General features: G+C 40.4%; 1 protein-coding gene across 1 annotated transcript; it reads right to left on the reverse strand.

The window, feature by feature from the left end:
- Positions 1–405: 405 nt before the first annotated feature.
- Positions 406–16,058, reverse strand: LOC21402367 (GDSL esterase/lipase EXL3). The gene is made up of 5 exons (XM_010106981.2): positions 15,607–16,058; positions 2,189–2,319; positions 1,825–2,058; positions 1,028–1,283; positions 406–619 (listed from the first exon to the last, which is right to left on the reverse strand). The coding sequence occupies exons 1-5, from the start codon at positions 15,863–15,865 to the stop codon at positions 429–431; spliced, it is 1,071 nt and encodes a 356-aa protein (XP_010105283.1). The 5' UTR covers positions 15,866–16,058; the 3' UTR covers positions 406–428.
- Positions 16,059–19,657: the final 3,599 nt, after the last annotated feature.

Consider the following 19,657-nt stretch of genomic DNA (forward strand, 5'->3'; position numbering starts at 1 on the left):
GATACCTAATATTATACATATAAGATACACAACACAAAGTATTTTGGAGTCATTCAAATCAATTGTACTATTTCTATTACTTTGTTGTTAAAATGAAAATCTCTCTTCTTCAATTAAAAAAAAAAAAAAAACATTTTTATCTATTCAATTTGAGACTTGGTAATGTATTAACATTATATATCGTCCTCAGCAAAATAAAACGACAACATGTAACTGTAGTAATGTGATGGAATAATCCCATCAAGCATTTATCTGACCTACGATTGCTCACGAGAAAATTGATAAAGTAAACAAATCAGGTTTGGCTGATTTCATTGATTTAAATTTAGATACATTTGGGAGCTAATAATAATAACAACAATAACAATAATAGGTAAACAAATTAGATTGGTTTTCCCTTTTTTTTTTTTTAAAGAAAAAATCGGTTTTTATACAAATTCATTGACGTATTTGGAAATGATTTGGCTGACGATGAGTTTGTATGCTCTCTCCGTTGGATGGTAAGCATCCCAAAACACATAAATGCTATCGTCCTTGCATGTAGTGTCCAGTGCGTTACACGTCAGTGCTGCCTCTATGAGCCCAGTTCCGCAGCACCCTTTGTTTACAATCTTGAAACCTGATCATATTCAAATCAAAGAAGGGAAAAAAAAAAACAAAATCAAAAAGAGACGTGAATAAAATAAATAAATAAATAACCGAAAATGGAAAGATTTCGTTCTAAAATATATGTTACTTGGAAAGTTTTATGGTATAAACTGTTTTTTATTTTTCACCATCCATAAAAATTACTATTTTAACTATTGACTTAATTTGTTAATAATCTGATCTACGAGTGGATATGTTAGTTTACGACACGTGACATAAAATTACTCTCATTTAAACATCAAATCATTAAAAAAAAATAATTCAACTGCTAAAATAACAATAGCTACTGATATTGAAAAATAACATTTCTTATAGTAGAATTTCTCAATTCTAATTCTGACTGATTGTATTTTATACACTAACAAAAATGAAATATTACCGTTTTTAGTGGGGTTTTGGATGAGATTAAGTAGTGGATAGTAGATATCAATATAGACCAGCCGAGCGTCAGGCCTGTCTTTGTTAAGGTTATCGAGCTCTGCAGAGAGTTTGGAGTTGAACAATTTTGCTGCTTCGTTCTCTTGCTCAAAACAATTTCTTTCCAGGCCTCCTCCTATAGTTCGTTGTGATGGCACGCACCCAATTGGCGGTGCGCCAAGAACTCCCAATCTTCGTACCCCCAGTCCGTACAATTCCTTCCAATAATTTACAAAAAAAAATTTACATATAAGATACACAACTATAGTATAAACACGTCTTTCTAGTATTTCATACTTTCACTGGACTCGGCCAGTGATGGGTTGAAATCTGAATCCTCCTTTTTGTTTTATTTACAAACTGCCCAAACATTAATTGTATTCATGATTATTTAAGAGCAAAATGGGGTTTATTACTTATGTTTAATCAGCTAGATATTCAGTTGTTAATTATGATATATGAATTTATTACTTTATATGTTTTGTTTCATGTAGTTTCTCATGATTTAAAAATAGGGAATTTTAAACATATAGGGCAACTTTTTTGGTCATGTTGAAATATAACAAAACATAAATAACATTTTACGACTAGCAAAATTCATATCATTATAGTAATTACTATGTAATATTGTAATATAAAAAGTAAAAATCATTACAATAATTACTGTGTAATTATCTTATTTTTAAAACATTCCAGCAAATTTTTATATTTCAATTTAAACACGTTAATATTATATAGCATAAGTTTTACTTAAAATACCTGAAAGAATTTAGAAGCATGATTGACCATAAGGTCCGTGTAAGAAGAAATATCGTACTGCAAACTCCTTGTCTTTGTAGAAAAGTAGGTATTTGCAATATCATTACTGCTTAATACCACGAAATGGATGCTATTAGCGATGATGAAGTTTGTTCTTTCTACTCCCACAATTCCTTTCAACTTCTTTATGTATTCTTTGAATTTCTCCAATTGGTCAGATAGTAGTGGAACAGACTGCTTGGCCAGGGGAAAAGAAAAGACTTCAAAATTTAACAAAGCTTGACAAATGATGAGTATAAATCTGCTGAGATTTTGAATATTATTAATTTTCATTGGGATTAAAAGGGGAAAAAAGAGCAATTACCGCAAGTTTTGACGTGAAATCATCATATCCTACACCTCCAACAGCGAAGCAGACGCCAGTGAGGAGGTCCTCTGGTTTTAGGTTTGGATCCGCATACGGTGGCAATAACTCTTTGATTCCCAATTCTTCCACTGATATTTTTTGAGAAAAAAAAAAAAAAAAAAAAAAAAAAAAAAAATTTTTAAACTATCAGTTTGAATTGAGTGTAGCTAGGAATGAACTTTTATATTTTGGTTTAGGGAAAGGGATAGTTGACTTGACTAGGTAAGGACAGAGCAAGCTAGTTGCCACTTGAGGCTAGCTAAACCGTTGGCTGGATGCGAATGTGTATAATGCAACCGAATGGATAGTCTTGACGGTGAATTTTCGCCAATAAAAACATGCCGGTTTATCTCTGGGTTTCCAGTTAGATTACTGGCTTAAAAATAGGTTATATGTAGGAGTTTGATGTGCTTGTGGTATTTTTTGTGTAGTAGGCAATATAAGAAAAAATACTTAAAGTAAGAAAACGCACAAGATTTATAATGGTTCATTCTTATGAAATAAAGTGCTACATCCACTATGGTTTGTTATTCCTTTTTAAGATTGTTACAATTTACAATATGCTCTTTCGTTCTTTCTTTCTCAGAAAAGATCAACCTCCTTTCCGTATGAGGTTTCTCTCCTTTTATAGCCGAGCTTCCTTCGTTGGAGGGGTTTTCTCCTGTAGGCTGAACAAGCACTCAAGTGGTCTGTCTTTCTAGGCCCAGCCCGTAGCCCACTAATCACTTTTTACGCACTGTTCACTCAGCCAATTAGTCTCCCATTATGGCTCTATGCACAGTTGTAACCCTTTTCTGTCCCCCGTAGGGGCGGTTTAGGGGTTTGCATTTAATGCCTGTACTGTGGACATCCCTTACGCAGTTTGCCACGTCAGGCTTTCCCTCAAGGAGCATTCCCCTCGTCGCCAGTGTTGTTTAGCCCAATTGTTCTTCTTGGCGGTGGACTTCTATGTTGTAAGGTCGACGGTACGACCTGTCGACGTCAGATGAAATCGACGCCCTAAGTTGGGCTTCTTACTCGGGCTCTAAACGACGGAAGGGAAAGGGGTCCTAGACGTCGAGGGTTCTGCTTTGCGAGGAGAGGTTAAGGCCACGTGTCATGTTATCCACCCTCCACGTGTCCTCCATATTTTCCCCCATAATAGCTACCCCCTAGGTCGAGGGTTTCTTTTGGACAGCCTCGAGCTTAGGTTCGGTCGTCCTTCCGTGCTTCGGGTGTGGGAAACCGGTCCCGAGCCTTCGCCCGTAATGATGGTCTGGATGCTTCGGATTTTCTTGAGGAACATAACCGTCGCGTCGGTCACTTCCCTATGCTGACGTCAGGCCTTATTTCGAAAGGATGTATGTGAGCCCTTGGATCGCGCCCCTTTGTTTTCCTGTCTTTGCTTTGCTGTCGTTCGATCTGGAAAAATTACCCCTTCCGTTGGATCTCCACAAGCCTCATCTGATGGTCAGGGGTCGAAGGCCTGTTTTTCTTTAAATATTCTCTAAACCGAAGTCATTCTCTCCAAACAAATTCCTTAGACCCGCCGTTACTCTGCCTGAATTTCTCCCTGCGAATCTCCGATTTGTGCTCCCTACTTCCTTTGGTGTATCGTGAAGCTACTCGGTTTCAAAACTCCGTCCAGACTCCAACTCACTGGTAAGCTTTAATCGTTGTTTATTTGCGTTGCTGGATGATTTTACTGGCTTTCCCAATGAATCATAGGTGTTGATATGCGAAATGTAGAGGACAGTAGCTTTTTATGCTTTACTTGAACCACATAGGGTAGTTTTTCCTGCTTCCTGGTTGAATGCGAGTCTAGCTTCTGGGTTCTGGTGAACCTTGGTTGTCACGAGCATTTGCCATCACCATTTTCATATGAATGGTCGGCGTTATGTTGAGGTGTTTCCACAGTCATTGTCCAGAATGGTCGTCGCTTAGAATAACCACCATTCTTTCCTTCCTCTCGACTTAGGATTTTGATGTAGCTCCTTGTCTTTTTATTACCAGAACAATGGCCCCAAAAAACACCCGTCAAGAGGAACTGTCTGTTGTACGACCAGACTCCCCTTTTGTGGCGGAGATTTCATGGTCATCTTCCTCGTCGCACTGCGACTCACTGTTGCGGGAAGTTGAGGAACATATGGCCGGCCCAGGCGACGACGGGAGCGATACTTATGACAGCGTCTGCCGAATGATCGACGAAGACGTCGATAGGAGGCCTTTTATAGGTGGCAGCGTGTGTGGGGTCGCCGCTTCTCTCGTGGATGCCCCGCTGGCTGCTACAAGCGGAGACCCAGATCGGCCTTCCTTCACAGCTGACACCGTGGTGTCGAGAGTCCGGAATAAGAACATCATCCGGGCGGTGAAGGAAGGATGCATTGACGGGAGGTGGTTCGAATACCTCCTCCCAGACATGCATTTTAAGACTAGTATGCCCTCGACCGGGTTCCTCCCTATCTATACCAGGGCCGTTACTGCGAGGATGACCCTTCCGGTTCATCTCTTCGTAAAAGATTATTGCCACTTTTACGGCATTTCCCCTGCCCAACTGGCGCCAAATTTCTGGTACTGCTTTGCTGGCGCCTGGATCTTGTGGAACCAGTAGTTTGACATGGATCTTCCTCTGGATGAGTTTAGATTCATGTACAGACTGTGCCATGTTGCCAAGTACGAGGGGTGGTATTTTCTGAGTGGACACGGGATATCTCAGCCCATATTTGGCAAGCTAATTCTAGGCATTCCCTCGTCGTCACATGGGTGGAAACCCATATTTTTTATGATACGCGACCCCTTTAATTTTCATCCCGACGACTGCTTGCCCTGCCGAAGGAAGGTACAGGCATCGTTTTGGAACATGGGTGAGACTTTGATTCCCTTTCTTTCACCTTACTTCGCTTTCTCATTTCTTACGCTAACAGTCTTTTTATCCTACAATCAGTCAGGACCGGCCAAAGTTCTCCAGAAACAGTTTGGTGAGGATTGAGAAGGCCTTCTCATTCTCGTCCGAGGTTCGCCATATTGACACCCTCCTGACCCAGGCCAATCTTTGAAGTGCTGGGTTAATTCTTGATCTCCCAGACCCCACCGACCTCGACACTGTCCGCGAATACTTCCATTTAAGCGACGAAGGTAAACCCCTGTTCCCGACGCCCTTCTTATAATGGCATTTTGTTTATCCAAGTGTCGACCATATTTTTGTCTCGTCGCCTCTGTAGAAATGGCATCTTTGAGGATCCAGCTCCCTGGCAGCCAACCGTCTGAACCAGGTTAGCAGCCCCCGCCGAGCCAACAACCTCTTTCTAAGGGAAAGGAGAAAGCTAGCTCTTCCTATCAGGCGCCGAGGAAAAGAAAAGCCACAAAGGTCCCCTCGGCATCAGAGGTGGATCCTGCGCAAAAAAAGAGGCACAAAGAGAAGACGCCGGTGGTAGAAACTTGGACGCCGACGGTCCCCATTCCTGACGTAAACGTTCCTTTGGCGCCGAGGGAACGCGTGCTTATCCCTGAGGTAAAAATTATGGATCCTAATTTCCAAGTTCCGGACGTCTCTGACGCCGAGATTGGGGCGATGCTGAAACTTTCCCCTCGCTTCTCCCTTGTCTTCCAGGCTCTGTATGAATCTTTTCTCGAGCTGCACTAGGTTGCTGCCACTCAATCTTCTTTGGTTGATTGCCAGTGAAAGCAGATCTCCTTCCAAATTCACGTAAGACTTGATCGAGCTACCTTTTATTTTTGCTGGTTTTGCCGCTTTGTATCCTTATTTTCTGACCTCCAATTTTTTAGGGCCTAATCCTCGCCATTCTCAACCTTCTCGACCTAGTTAAGGTTGAGGAGCGGGATAAAGGGATGGACATCGTAAAGGCCGAGCTTAACTCTCTTCTCGATGATGCAAAGACTAAATGTACGAACGCCGCCGAGGAGAGAGATATGGCCGTGGCCAAATTGAAGAGTCTGGAAGATAAACTGGCTAGGCTAACCGCCTCAGTTGAGGACCTTACAAAGCGAGTAGATACATACGAGATAAAGTTGGCAGAAGCAACTGAGGCGGTGAAGAGACGTTTTGCTAAGGGAAAGGCTGAGGGGAAGAAAGAAGCCGAAGCCGAGGCTGCAGCAGTTTTTGATGCCAAACGTGCAGAGATTATTGAGGAGTTCACGGCTTCTCCGGAGCTCATCGACATTCGTACCAAGGATTTTTAATCCGCTGGTCAACAAATCGTCGATTTGATAAAACAAGAGCATCCTGAATGGGACTTGGGCTTCCTTTATGATGCTCCTCCTCCTATTGGCGACGACAACTCTTCCCCGCCTAGTGATGACTCGGCGGTTGGCGGCGAGGCCTAAAGATTTTTTTAATTTTTTTAACTACTGTCGGTAACTAATATGACATTGGTTTGAACCTCTTTTTATTTCATTTGTGTTTTATAAAAAGCCAGTAGATTTCATACCTTGCTCATTTGTTTATTATGCATTCGCCTCTCCCTCTTGAAGGAGTCGTTCTTGATTTTACCCCTTGGGGTCGTTTATCTTTAGAAAATTTCATAAAATTTCATAAGTTTTTCTTCGTCTTTCTTCTTTGGAAGAGTCGGTGTTACCTCTTGCCCCTTGGGGTCGTCGCCTTGGAAAATTTCATAAAATTTTCTATGTTTTTCCTCGCCTTTCTTCCTTGAAAGAGTCGGCGTTAGCTTTTGCCCCTTGGGGTAGTCGCCTTAGAAAATTTCGTAAAATTTTCTAAGTGTTTCCTCGCCTTTCTTCCTTGGAAGAGTCAGCGTTAGCTTTTGTCCCTTAGGGTCGTCGCATTCGAAAATTTTGTAAAATTTTCTAAGTTTTTTGCCGGTGATCCGTAGATCCCTTATTGCCCCCCTTGTATGTTTAATATACCTTGATTTTTTAAGCATACAAGTTTATTCGAGGGGTGAATTCTTCTTACTTTTGGACAATATTACTATAAATTCATAATTTATTTATATTGCCAAAAATGTAACTAAGATGCGTTTAAAAAACTACATACATTATTGGTAGTACAGCTTTAACTATTCTACATTCCATGGATGCTGAACCTTTTTGCCGGAGAGGCTTTCCAAGATATAGGTGCCGGGCCGCAATACTTCTCTTATTCGGTAGGGTCCTTCCCAAGTTGGGCCCAGAGGACCAATACTTTTGGGTTTTGTACTATGTGTTACCCTTTTTAATACTAGGTCTCCTGGGGTGAACCTTCATTTTTTGACTTTTTTGTTGTAATATCAGGCTGCCCTCTGCTGGTAGGCGGCGAGGCGTAACTGGGAGTCGAGCCTTTTTCCTTCTAGTAGGTCGAGTTCTCCATTCATGCCTTCCGAATTACCGTCGTTGTCGTAGACCACAGTTCTTAGAGTCGGCGTCTCAATTTCTATGGGCAGTACTGCCTCGACGCCATATGCCATGGAGAATGGCGTTTCGCCCGTGGTACTTTGGCTCGTCATTCTGTATGCCCACAAAACCTTGGGGAGTTCCTCGGCTCATTTTTCCTTTAGATCGTCGAGTTTCTTCTTCAGGGTATACTTTAATATTTTATTAACTGCTTCGACTTGCCCGTTAGATTGTGGGTGTATCGGCACCGAGAAATCCTTTCAAATGCCCAAGCTATCGCAGAACCTTCGTGTTGAGGCATTATCAAACTGTTTCCCATTGTCAGACACTATCGAATGGGGGACCCCGAACCTGCACACAATGTCGTTCCACATGAAGTTGGTGCAGGCTACTTCCGTGGTTGTAGTCAGAGCCTTTGCCTCTGCCCACTTTGTGTAGTAATCTACCGCGACGATGGCAAATTTAAAGCCCCCAGGTGCGAGGTGCAATGGCCCGATTAGGTCAACCCCCCATTTGGCGAAGGGCCATGGACTGAGAATGGAGGTTAAATTTTCTGGGGGTGCTCTAGGAATTATGGCGTACCTTTGGCACTTATCGCAACGTCGGGCGTATTGGAAAGCGTCCTTTTTTAGCGTGGGCCAGTAGTATCCTTGCCTCAAAACCTTAAGAGCTAAAGACTGCCCCCAGTATGATTACCGCAGACTCCTTCATGGATTTCTCGAAGGACCCTCTGGGCTTCGTCATCATCCAGGCACCGTTGTAGTGGCGTCGAATAGCCTCGTCGGTAAAGCAAACTGTCATACAATAAGTACCTGGCGGCTCTATACCTGATCCGTCTGGCTTCATCTTTATTGTTTGGCAGTTGTGCATCCATTAGGTATTGGATGAGTGGGGTCATCCAATTTTCACCTATTTGGACGATTAGTGCCTCAGCTACTTCCTTAATGGTCGGCCGCTCCAGTTCCTCGATAGGAACGACTCCTAGTGCGTCAGAATCTTTCGAAGATGCAAGCTTTGATAGAGTGTCAGCGTTTGCATTTTCAGCTCGCGGTATTTGAAGTATCTCGTAGTTTTTAAACTTGACGAGTTCTTCCTTTACTTTCCTCGCGCTTGGAATTCTTCTTTTACTTGCCCGACGACCAGTTGAGAGTCGCTGAAGATGCTGAGCCTCTCAATCTTTAGGTGATTGGCCAATCGCAACCCTGCAATTAGCGCCTCGTATTCTGTCTCGTTGTTCGACACTTTGAATTTAAATCGAACCGCCGAGGTGATCTTGTGGCCTTCTGGGCTGATCAACAAGACGCCGGCTCCTAACCCGTTATCGCTCGACGTTCCATCCACGTAGAGCTTCCATTCTATATTCTTGACTTCCTCTGGTGCAACGAGGGCCGGTCTATGGTTGAATTCGGCTAGAAAGTCAGCCAGCGCTTGGCCCTTGATCGCCGTTCTTGGTACATACTTAATGTCGAACTGGCTTAACTCTACCGACCATTTGAGAAGTCGACTAGAAGTTTCGGGCTTTTGTAGCGCTTGTCTCAACGGATGGTTTGTGAGAACCCGTATTGTGTGAGATTGGATATAGTGCCGAAGCTTTCTTGAAGCTACCATCAGGGCAAGGGCCAAGCGTTCCATTTCGGTATATCTTGACTCAACGTCGAGGAGTCTTTTGCTTACATAGTAAATTGGCAACTGTACCTTTTCTTCTTCCCTTATTAGTACGGAGCTTACGGCATATTGGGACACGGAGAGGTAAAGGCTTAGCTCCTCATCGGGGTTGGGTTTTGACAAGATTGGGGGCTTGCCCAAATGCTCCTTCAATTTTTGGAAGGCCTCTTCACATTGTGGTGTCCACTCAAAACGCCTACTTCCTTTCAAAGTATCGAAGAAGGGGACGTACTTGTCTGTTGCCTTTGATATAAATCTGTTTAAGGCGGCAACGCATCCTGTCAACCTCTGTACCTCTTTTAGTTTAGTTGGGGACCGCATATCCTGCAAGGCTTTAATCTTTTCAGGGTTAGCTTCTATCCCCCGGTTGCTGACCATGAAACCAAGGAACTTCCCTGACCCAACTCCAAAGGCGCATTTTTTGGGATTTAGTTTCATGTGGTATTTTCTTAATATACCAAACATTTCACCCAGGTAGTCGACGTGTTGGTTGGCCCTGGCACTTTTTACAAGCATGTCGTCGACGTAGACTTCCATTGATTTGCCAAGCTATTGAATGAATATTTTATTCGCGAGCCTTTGGTAGGTAGTCCCCGCATTCTTTAAGCCAAAAGCCATTACCTTGTAGTAGTAGAGGCCCTTATCGGTTATGAAGGATGTATGCTCCTCGTCGGCTGGATGCATGGGGATCTGGTTGTACCCGGAGTAGGCATCCATGAAACTCAGTATTTCATGCCCTGCTGTGGCGTCGATCATCTGGTCTATTCGAGGGAGTGGAAAGCCGTCCTTCGGGCAGGCTTTGTTGAGATCGCTGAAGTCGACGCATGTCCTCCAGCTCCCGTTAGGCTTGACTACCAAAACGGGGTTCAAGACCCAACGCGGGTAATGGGCCTCCCTGATGAACCCATTGTTGATCAACTTGTCGACCTCCTCTTTCAGCGCCTCATACCTCTCTGGGTTCATTGGTCGACGCTTCTGGCGCTTGGGAAGATATGAGGGGTCAATGTTCAGGGAGTGACATATGACCTCGGCGTCGATCCATTCCATGTCGGCATGGTTCCAATCGAAGACGTTTAAGTTCTTTTTTAGGAAGTCCTCAACTTCAATCTTGAGTGAGAGGGCTAAGCCTAAGCCCATTTTTAGTACTTTGGTTGGCTCGCCTTCATCAACTCAGATTTCCACCAATTGCTCGACGGGTTGGAACCAGGTGACCTCCTCTTGAACCCTGGGATCTATTTCTTCAACAGTGTTTTGATAGACCATTCTGGCCTCCTGTCACCTTGGCTGGTCGTATCCACAGTGGACATCAAAGTATGCAACCCTAGCTTCATACTGGTTGCTCTTCATCTCTCCTACGCCGTTTGGGGTAGGAAACTTGACCTTCTAGTGGTAGACGGAGGTTATTGCCCTCAGCGCCTGAAGGGTCGGTCTCCCGATTACAGCATTGTACTAAGAGCCCCCCTTTATTACCACAAAGTTGGCTATTGTCATGGTCTATCAGGATTTTTCTCCGGCGGTTATGGGCAACCGGATAGTCTCCTGAGGAATGACGGAGTCCCCGGTGAAACCGTATACTGGCCTAGAGGTCTTCTCCAACTGCTCCTTTCGGATCCCCATCTTTTCCAAGTAGTCGGAGAAAAAGAGGTCCACCGAGTTCCCATTGTCTACCAGGATTCGGCATACAGTGTGGTTCTCAATCATGGCTTCCACTACTAATGTATCGTTGTGGGGGAAGTGAACTCCGCTGGCATCGTCCTTATTAAACGTCACGTCGGCACTGCTATATCGTGCGGTTTTTACGGTAGAGACACTCCAGAATCTTTCCTGGTAAACCCCTCTGGCCTCATGGGCGTAATCCTTCTGGGATCTCCTTGAGTCTCCTCCTATATAGGGGCCACCGAGGATAGTCCGTATGATGCCGACAGGTTCTCGGTCCTTGGGACGTTGGTTCTCCTTTCAGCGTCGACCGCCGTTCTGCCCACCATGGCCATCGTTTCAAGGTCTTCGCTCAGCTTTGAATTCCTGTAGCCTCCCCTCGCGGATTACTCTCTCGATTTCATCCTTGAGGTCTACGCAATCGTTGGTGTGGTGGCCAACATCGCCGTGGAACCTGTAGAATTTCTTCTAGTTCTTTCGGCTGGGATCTGTCCTCATTGGCTCTGGGCGGCGCAGTAGATTTCCACGGCCGACCTGATTGAAGACTTCCTCGGCTCCTACTGTCAATTCATGGTAGGAATCGTACCTTTGAAACAGCCGAGGCTTACGATTTTCCTCTTCCGGAGCGTTCGACGTCGCAGCTGGCTGCTTGTCTCCGCTTCCTCCACCTCGACGCTTCTTCCCATCCTGCTTTGCTGGCGTCGACTTGTTCGGTCCCTTTGTTCTTGTTGGACCTGTGCTCGTGGTCGTTTGCGTCTACCTCATCGGCCTTGATGTATCCTTGCGCTCGCACATGAAATTCCTTGTAGCTGGACGGGGGCTTTCGGTTCAACTCTCTCTTGAAGGGGGTAATCTTCTTCATACTGGACAATGCCCCCATTAAGGCCTCTCTGTCAGTTATATCCATCGTGGCGGCGACAGCTTCCCCATACCTCGCAAGCCATTCTCTCAATGACTCGTTCGGCTTTTGGTCTATCGTCGTGAGGTTCTGCTTCGGGGGGACATATTTTTTAACCCCTATGAATTGGAGGGAAAATGCTTCCTTCCGCTCATCCCAGCTCGAGATAGAGTTTGGCCTCAGCGTCCGAAACCATCTTCGGGCAGAGTCCGTCAAATGGTTCCAGAAGGCTCGGCACATAATTTCCTCGGCATACCCATGTAAGAGCATGTGCCCCGTGTACATTTTTAAGTAATCGTCAGGATCCCCTCGACCATCATATGGTGGGATCGACGGCGACCAGTATTTATCGGGGAGAGGTGGCGCCATTATCTCTTCGGTAAATGGGTGGTCATATGTGTGGCTAAGTGTGATGTCGACGTTTACCACCTCAGCCACTCGCCCTATGTTCTTTTTCAGAACCGCTACGTCCCCTGTGAGTTTTTGCTCCAGGCTGGCCATGCGCTCCATGAGGGCGCGCGCCTCCTCTGTTGAGATGGCTAAGCCAGCTACGCTCGACGCCTCTGCCCTTTGACCGTTGGGTCCGCCTCTTGCCTGCCTGCCCGCCTGTACTGACCCTGAGTCTCCCGGTGGGTTTCTTCCTGGGTTCTGGGGTAGTACCTCGGGGTTTCCCCGGCCTCTTGGTATCGGGTCCTCAGGAGTCCGGAGGCCCTTAAACGGCCGCCGGAGGATTGGGAAGGTCGGGGCCTGGGCTGGCCCCTTTGATTATCACTATCCCCGATCTCTTCTAAGATATGTGGGTGGTCACCAGGGTTGGGGTTTTCAGCCATGGTAGGTCCCAGCGGTCTCGGGGCGTCTTCTAGAGGTGGCATAGAGTTTCTTCCATCCAAGAGTTCGACCACGGTCATTAGTCCACGTACCAGATCGGTTAGAGTGGCTAGTTGGGCCTGCATCTGCACAGGATCCGGCCGCAGCACGTCTAGGGGCGGGACCTCGTTTCTGACCAGGGGTGGAACCTCCTCCACCCCGTCATTCATCGGGTGAGTGGCGGTCTCGTCCATCTGGCTGCCTTGGTTGTTGGCCTCAATTCTTCTTCTTGGAGGCATGCTTGCCGACTATGTTGTTGTTGTTGGGGGTCAAACGCGTTCATCCCCAGTGGAGTCGCCAGTTGTTGACGGTGAATTTTCGCCAACAAAAACAGGCCGGTTTACCTCTGGGTTTCCCGTTGGATTACCGGCTTAAAAATAGGTTATATGTAGGAGTTTGATGTGCTTGCGGTATTTTTTGTGTAGTAGGCAATATAAGAAAAAATACTTAAAGTAGGAAAACGCACAAGATTTATAGTAGTTCACTCTTATGAAATAAAGAGCTACATCCACTGTGGTTTGTTATTCCTTTTTGAGATTGTTACAATTTACAATATGCTCTTTCGTTCTTTCTTTCTCAGAAAAGATCAACCTCCTTTCCGTATGAGGTTTCTCTCCTTTTATAGCCGAGCTTCCTTCGTTGGAGGGGTTTTCTCATGTAGGCTGAACAAGCACTCAAGTGGTCTGCCTTTCTAGGCCCAGCCCGTAGCCAACTAATCACTTTTTGCACACTGTTCACTCAGCCAATTAGTCTCCTATTACGGCTCTGTGCACAGCTGTAACCCTTTTCTGTCCCCCGTAGGGGCAGTTTAAGGGTTTGCATTTAATGCCTGTACTGTGGACATCCCTTACACAGCTTGCCACGTCAGGCTTTCCCTCAAGGAGCATTCCCCTGGTCGCCAGTGTTGTTTAGCCCAATTGTTCTTCTTGGCGGTGGACTTCTATGTTGTAAGGTCGACGGTACGACCTGTCGACATCAAATAAAATCGACGCCCTAAGTTGGGCTTCTTACTCGGGCTCTAAACGACGGAAGGGAAGGGGGTCCCAGACGTCGAGGGTTCTGCTTTGCGAGGAGAGGTTAAGGTCACGTGTCATGTTATCCTTCCTCCACGTGTCCTCCATATTTTCCCCCATGACATATAGTATAAAATTTTACCAGCCTAATTCAAACGGAAGATTGATATAAAATTTTAAATCTATCTAAAAGAGTCTCAAAAAGAGAAAATCCCAAATTTAGAGATAAAACACAATTCTAGTATTCAATTATCAAATATTCAAGTATTCCTATTACTATTTATAGATCACACACTAAATAATAACAAAATAACCAATAATATAAATGACAAACTAATAATGAATTACAAAGCTAAATTAATAAACAAAAACAAACGATAAAGAAAATATATATAAAAAAAAAGACTACTAATAACTAAATCTCTGCATCAGTGTAAATGTGTGATTTAACATAGGAATCTTTATAGTTTCATTTCTTTTTTGTTACAATAGTAGTCATATGGGCACACACCATAAAAAAAAAAAAAGAAAAAGAGTGAAATTCAATTAATCCAGGTTAGAGAGGTATGCAAAATGGTTAAATACATAATTCCCAAAGTAATTAACGTCATAAGTCGAAAATTAAGAAAAAATGTAGACAAGTGCTAAACAAATAGGGAAATGGAATAAGAAAATGGGGAAAAAAAGGGACCTTTTCCTTCACTTAAAAGAGGAAAAAAAAAAAGAAGGAATAAAATTTTATTTCAATGGAAGAGGGACCACCTTTAGCAAAGCAGATAAGTACTTAAGCTTGTAATTGTAAAAAATAATATTTCCTTCAAAAAGTTTGTAATAATAACTATAGCATGTGTATTTTAGTAAGAATCCAAGTAAAAGCATGTCCCACCTCTTTTAAAGCATTAGTACATGTCACAATCTTTTGTTGCATTTTCATAGAAGTAGTAACGAGGACAGATTAAGCCAGATATTTCCTCTGCGTATTGTTTCGTGCAACATTTTTAAGGTTGGAATTTACACGTAATCAGATTAAGCTAGCTATTTGCTCTGGGTTTTTTTTGTTTTTTTTTTTTTTTGCTGTTCACTCTGGGTATTGTTTTGGTGCAAGCATTTATAAGATTCAAATTTACACGTAATCCGAAATCCAAAAATATGTACTTCTATTAATTCCAGCATTAGTTGATGAACTTTGAGCAAAATTTCTCTGATTTTATGTCTCTAAATTAAAAAAGTTGTGTCTAACGCACATAGAAATGCAGTCCTCTGATTTTTTTTTCTTTTTTTTTTAACTAAGTTCGACTTCAGAATTTATGTTTGAATCATTAAATAAGAAAATGCACCTAAATAGTTCTTAGGTAGCTACAGTTAAAAAACTTTATATCAACATATTGAACCTAAACAGAGATTTTTACTGAAAATCTATGAACTAAAACGAGAATTTTATTGCTAACATTTAAGGACAATTTTTTTTCCGAATGCAAATTTGTAAACATTAAAATGATATTTTCATCAGGGTTTAAAGACCACGAGTGAAATAAATCGTCTTTCCTTATTTTTGCAGGCTTCATACATGCACCCTGAATCTCGGACCAAATCCAAGTGCCCATATGACCAAGCAATCAATAAAAGCGCTAACCACATGTAAAACAGTGTGAATGGTCCAAACCAAGGAAGACTTTTAGCCATGTACATGTCATTTTCAAGTGCCCATTGGCTAAAAAAAAAAAAATACAGAAAAACTGCAAAAATGGTATCAAAAGAACACGGAAAAAGAGTTTCAATAATGGATTTCATTTGAAGTGCCCAACATGAAAACCTAACTCAAGTCTATAATATAATGTAAATATAAATATATATATATACGAGTTTTTAATGATTATATTTTTGATTTACTGATCTTTTTTTTTTTTTTGAATTGACGAAATAAAAAGAGAGATTTTGGAAAATCTGCAAACCTAATAGGTCGGAAGGGACCTTGCCGTTGGAATATCGTCCGGTGGGAACTCCTCCTTTGAAGTCACGGCCATAAGGAGGGAAATTGGACCTCGCAAGAGAAAGGACATTGTTGTTGTTATTGCCCGTATCAACTATTGAATCCCCGAACACTATAACCGCAGGCACAGTCGCGTTTCCTGGTAATTTAACTCTCGCTTCTATTTCTGTAAAGATCAGCAGCAAACACACACAAAGAATTACGAAGAAGAAGTCTTTCATGTTGAGCTCTCAGCAAACAGTTTTTTTTTTTTTTTTTTTTTAATAAATTTGCTTGTTTTTGCTCCAACACTATTATATATAATATCTCTGTTTCTCCTTTTTGCCAGAAGCTTTTGTTTCTCCCAGGTCTTGTCTTGGTGAGTACCCTCTGTTTAAATAAGTATTAGAAAGAAGCAAAAATTATTAATAGTTGGCTTCTTTATTTTCTATTTTCAACATTTTCCGTGTTATTAAATAATCTGACAACATTTATAAAAGTCGAACAGTCAATGCCTGCTCTGTTTTTCGTTTAGAATATTTACCTTCTCATATCATGTGTTTTTAAATTTGTTAGAAAACCGTACCTTTTTTTATCTTATGAAATATACACCTTCATATTAAATTTAATATATCAATCTATGCCTTTTTATGGTGCACCTCGTGATTTTAACTCAAAAATATCAGAAAATACACACACATATATGCAACTTTTAACTTATTATTTTGAATTTAAAAAACAAAAATAGTAAAAAATAAGTCAATATGAAAAGCTTAAGAAAGTATATAAGTCAATTTTTAACTATAAAAATTAATAGGCCATAACTTATTAAGTTATGGTTCATAATCAAATAAATTATGGACAAACTTGTTAAGTTATGGTTCATAACTAGATATGTTATGGACAATAACTTGTCAAGTTATGGTTCATAACCAGACAAGTTATGGACGAAAATAGTAATTTAGCCTATTTATTAACTTATGTAAACTATTGGCCTATTAATTTTAATTCATCTCAAATTTTGACTTATTTTTCTCTTTCTCCCTTTAAAAAATATCTAAAAGGCCCTCAAAATATTTTTTTTATGTGTTTTTTTCCTAAATTTTGAGAGTTTTTAGTGTTTTATTCTTATCTTTTTCTTAAGGATGATTTGATAGTTTTAAAGACCAAAATGAATTATTGGTCAAAATAAAGTGTAGATTTGTGTATTTAGTGAGATAATAGTAATCGAATGTATAATTTTTAAATAAAATTAAAACACGTTGTATAAAAAGGTAAATATTGTTTTCTTTTTTTAACTCACAACATGAGTATCAACCATTCAAACGTCATTTATTGCGGAAACAAGACAAGTGATGTGTAGCTAATTTATTAATGTTATTTTCGAAGAGTAGGTATTCTCTATGCCTAATGCCTATCTCATAAATAGACGAAAAGTGTGGGGATGGTGACATCATTTCTTATTTTTGGACCTTCAAAGAGGAAAAGGAAAAGGTAGGACGAAAGAAAGAACTACACTTTTTCCCAAATTTTTAGATGAGATCACGAGCAAAACCAAAAATAGAGTATTCTTGTGCTTAAAGAAACATAATTTAGTTAGTTACATTACTTCACAATCAACTGTGTTTTTCTTGTTCGTATAGTTAGAGAAAAAGCAGAGACACAATATGAGAAGTATGTTCATTATCTTTGCAATTGAAGAGAATTGGTCCATTAATCTTTAATTAACAAAGTCAATGAACAATTAGACAACTAATTATAAGCAACAATACTAGTACCATTTAGAAATGCTTACTATTTGCTATCCCGACAACAAACTTTGCAAAATTTTATTTCTTCAATTAAACAATCGTGGTTTGTTGGAATTACAAAATGTGTTAAGTCAGCCCAACATCACTATCACTGTTATGTAAATTTGAGTTTTATTAATAGAAGTACAGATCAACTCGTGCAAGCAGCATTAAATTCGTAGAACATAAATAAAGATGCAAATATTACTGTTCGGTGCAGGAACTGAATCATTTGTTCTGTTTATTTGCCTGCAGGTCCCAACAAACATAAATAAATAAATTTTAGCCGAAACATTATTATTTGCCATTTCTATACATTCTAAGACGTGTATTGGGAGTGAGTATGGATGCAACTATATTTAAAGCAAATTATAACATTTCTAGTTATAGCTCCACGCTATAAATCGGATCACATGATATGATTTGAGTAGGGTTTACTAACATTAATTTTAAGCTAACTTTTGAAGAGTTTTGTTTTACATTATAATTAATTAAGATTTCTAATAGGCTAATAATTGCATATGCAAGTGAAACGTATTAATTTGATGTTAAGAGAACAATAATATTAATATTTTGCACAAATAATAATATCATGTCACTACTTTCTACAATGAAAACATAATTTAGAGAATTTTGTGCTATATTATTAAAAAAATCTACCATTAAATTATAGTTTTTAACTGTCATGTCATATTAGAATCATATCAAATAAAGAAAAGTATGACTATTAAACAAAAACTTGATGCAAGTCCGACAATAAAATCATGCTCTACCAACATGATATTTCTTTTTTCATATTCTACTAAAGAATTCTCCATTTTCTTTTAAGAAAGTTTCATATACATGTAATGTAAACTGCAAGTTCACTGGCTATCATACTCACCCTTTGAGTTTGATCCTCTAAATAGGGCGAAATTTTGGTCAATTGTGGCTGGGTCATACAGTCAATTTGGAAGAGCATGCTCTATATATGTAATGCATTTTTCGGGACATGAAATATGACAGCTGATACGCTTCTGCGCAGGACATGTAAAGCATGTTAATTATAGTTTCAAAACATTCGCTTACTAGTACCGCAAACAGCGAATAACCCATCAGATTACTGATCTCTTTTGAAGATTGGATCATTTAATTCGTTTCAGCCATATTCCAACTTCCCCTTCACAAGTGGCAGTATTTTTGGGAGAGTTTGGTGGTCCTTCAAAGAAAATGAACCAGAAATGCGTCATCTTTTTGGATATTTTATGTCTTTTTTTCCAGCTTACTTCCTGTCTATGCTTCTATCTTGATCAGACGCATTCATTTATCCAACAACAACAACAACAAAAAAAGTCGGAAATTCATTCAATGAAACGCTGTGCATGATATTTTAGCATGTGTTGATTCCCAGACATTATGTTGGCACCTGTACGCATTATTTTATGAGAGAAATTACATCTAAACCCTCTAAATTTTTGAAAAATATACTAGCATAGAAAAAAAAAAAAAAAAAAAAAAAAAAAAAAAAAAAAAAAAAAAAAAAAAAAAAAAAAAAAAAAAAGAAAAGAAAAAAAGAACAAATAACAAATAACACCCGCTTTAGTAGTCAAATTTCACAGAAAGACCGTGACCTTGAATTAAAAAAATTGCATATGCTGTAATTTTAAGATTTTAACTTTTATACGAGAAAGTTTATATGAAATTTTAGCTGTACTCACATTTGATCATAAGAAAAATTATAATATTGTTTGTATAATTAATAATAGAATTTATAATTTTCTTAACTCGTAAAATTTCTAATTTCATCCTTATTTAATGAAAACCATCTTCCATATATTTTATGAAAAGATTTTCTGATCACAACACAGATCAAAATTGTCCAAACTAAACTAACCAACTTATTCCCTCGAAAGTCCAAACAAGAAAAAAAAAATGGGTAGATTACTCATGATGTTCATCAACTCTGTTAGGAAATTATGTTTCTTAATAATAATTGTGGGCCACATATTTATAACAATTATATTGATACTGTTTAATTAATTAGATAAATTAAGTGGTCTAATTATAAAGAGCCTAAATAGTCTCTTAACTGAGTATAGGCTAAATGAGTGGATATTCAATATTGACTCAATTAGATTTAATATGAGCCTAATAGGACAGTATATAAATAAACTTAGGTTATAGTCCCCAATACTTCAAATCATTCGGTTGTTTTCCCTCTTCCCCATCTAGAGAGAGAACACCAATTCAAGAATCTTGTGATTT

Source organism: Morus notabilis, unplaced genomic scaffold (genome assembly GCF_000414095.1).
Source record: "Morus notabilis unplaced genomic scaffold, ASM41409v2 Scaffold262, whole genome shotgun sequence".
Classification (NCBI taxonomy): Eukaryota; Viridiplantae; Streptophyta; class Magnoliopsida; order Rosales; family Moraceae; genus Morus; species Morus notabilis.

What these genes read in the sequence shown, in the direction of transcription:
- LOC21402367 (XM_010106981.2), bottom strand. Translation starts at nt 15,865, where the DNA reads ATGAAAGACTTCTTCTTCGTAATTCTTTGTGTGTGTTTGCTGCTGATC. An exon ending in ATTTCACGTCAAAACTTGCG is followed by an intron (nt 2,059 to 2,188) that starts GTAATTGCTCTT and finishes CTGGCCAAGCAG; the next exon opens with TCTGTTCCACTACTATCTGA. An exon ending in ATGCTTCTAAATTCTTTCAG is followed by an intron (nt 1,284 to 1,824) that starts GTATTTTAAGTA and finishes AATTATTGGAAG; the next exon opens with GAATTGTACGGACTGGGGGT.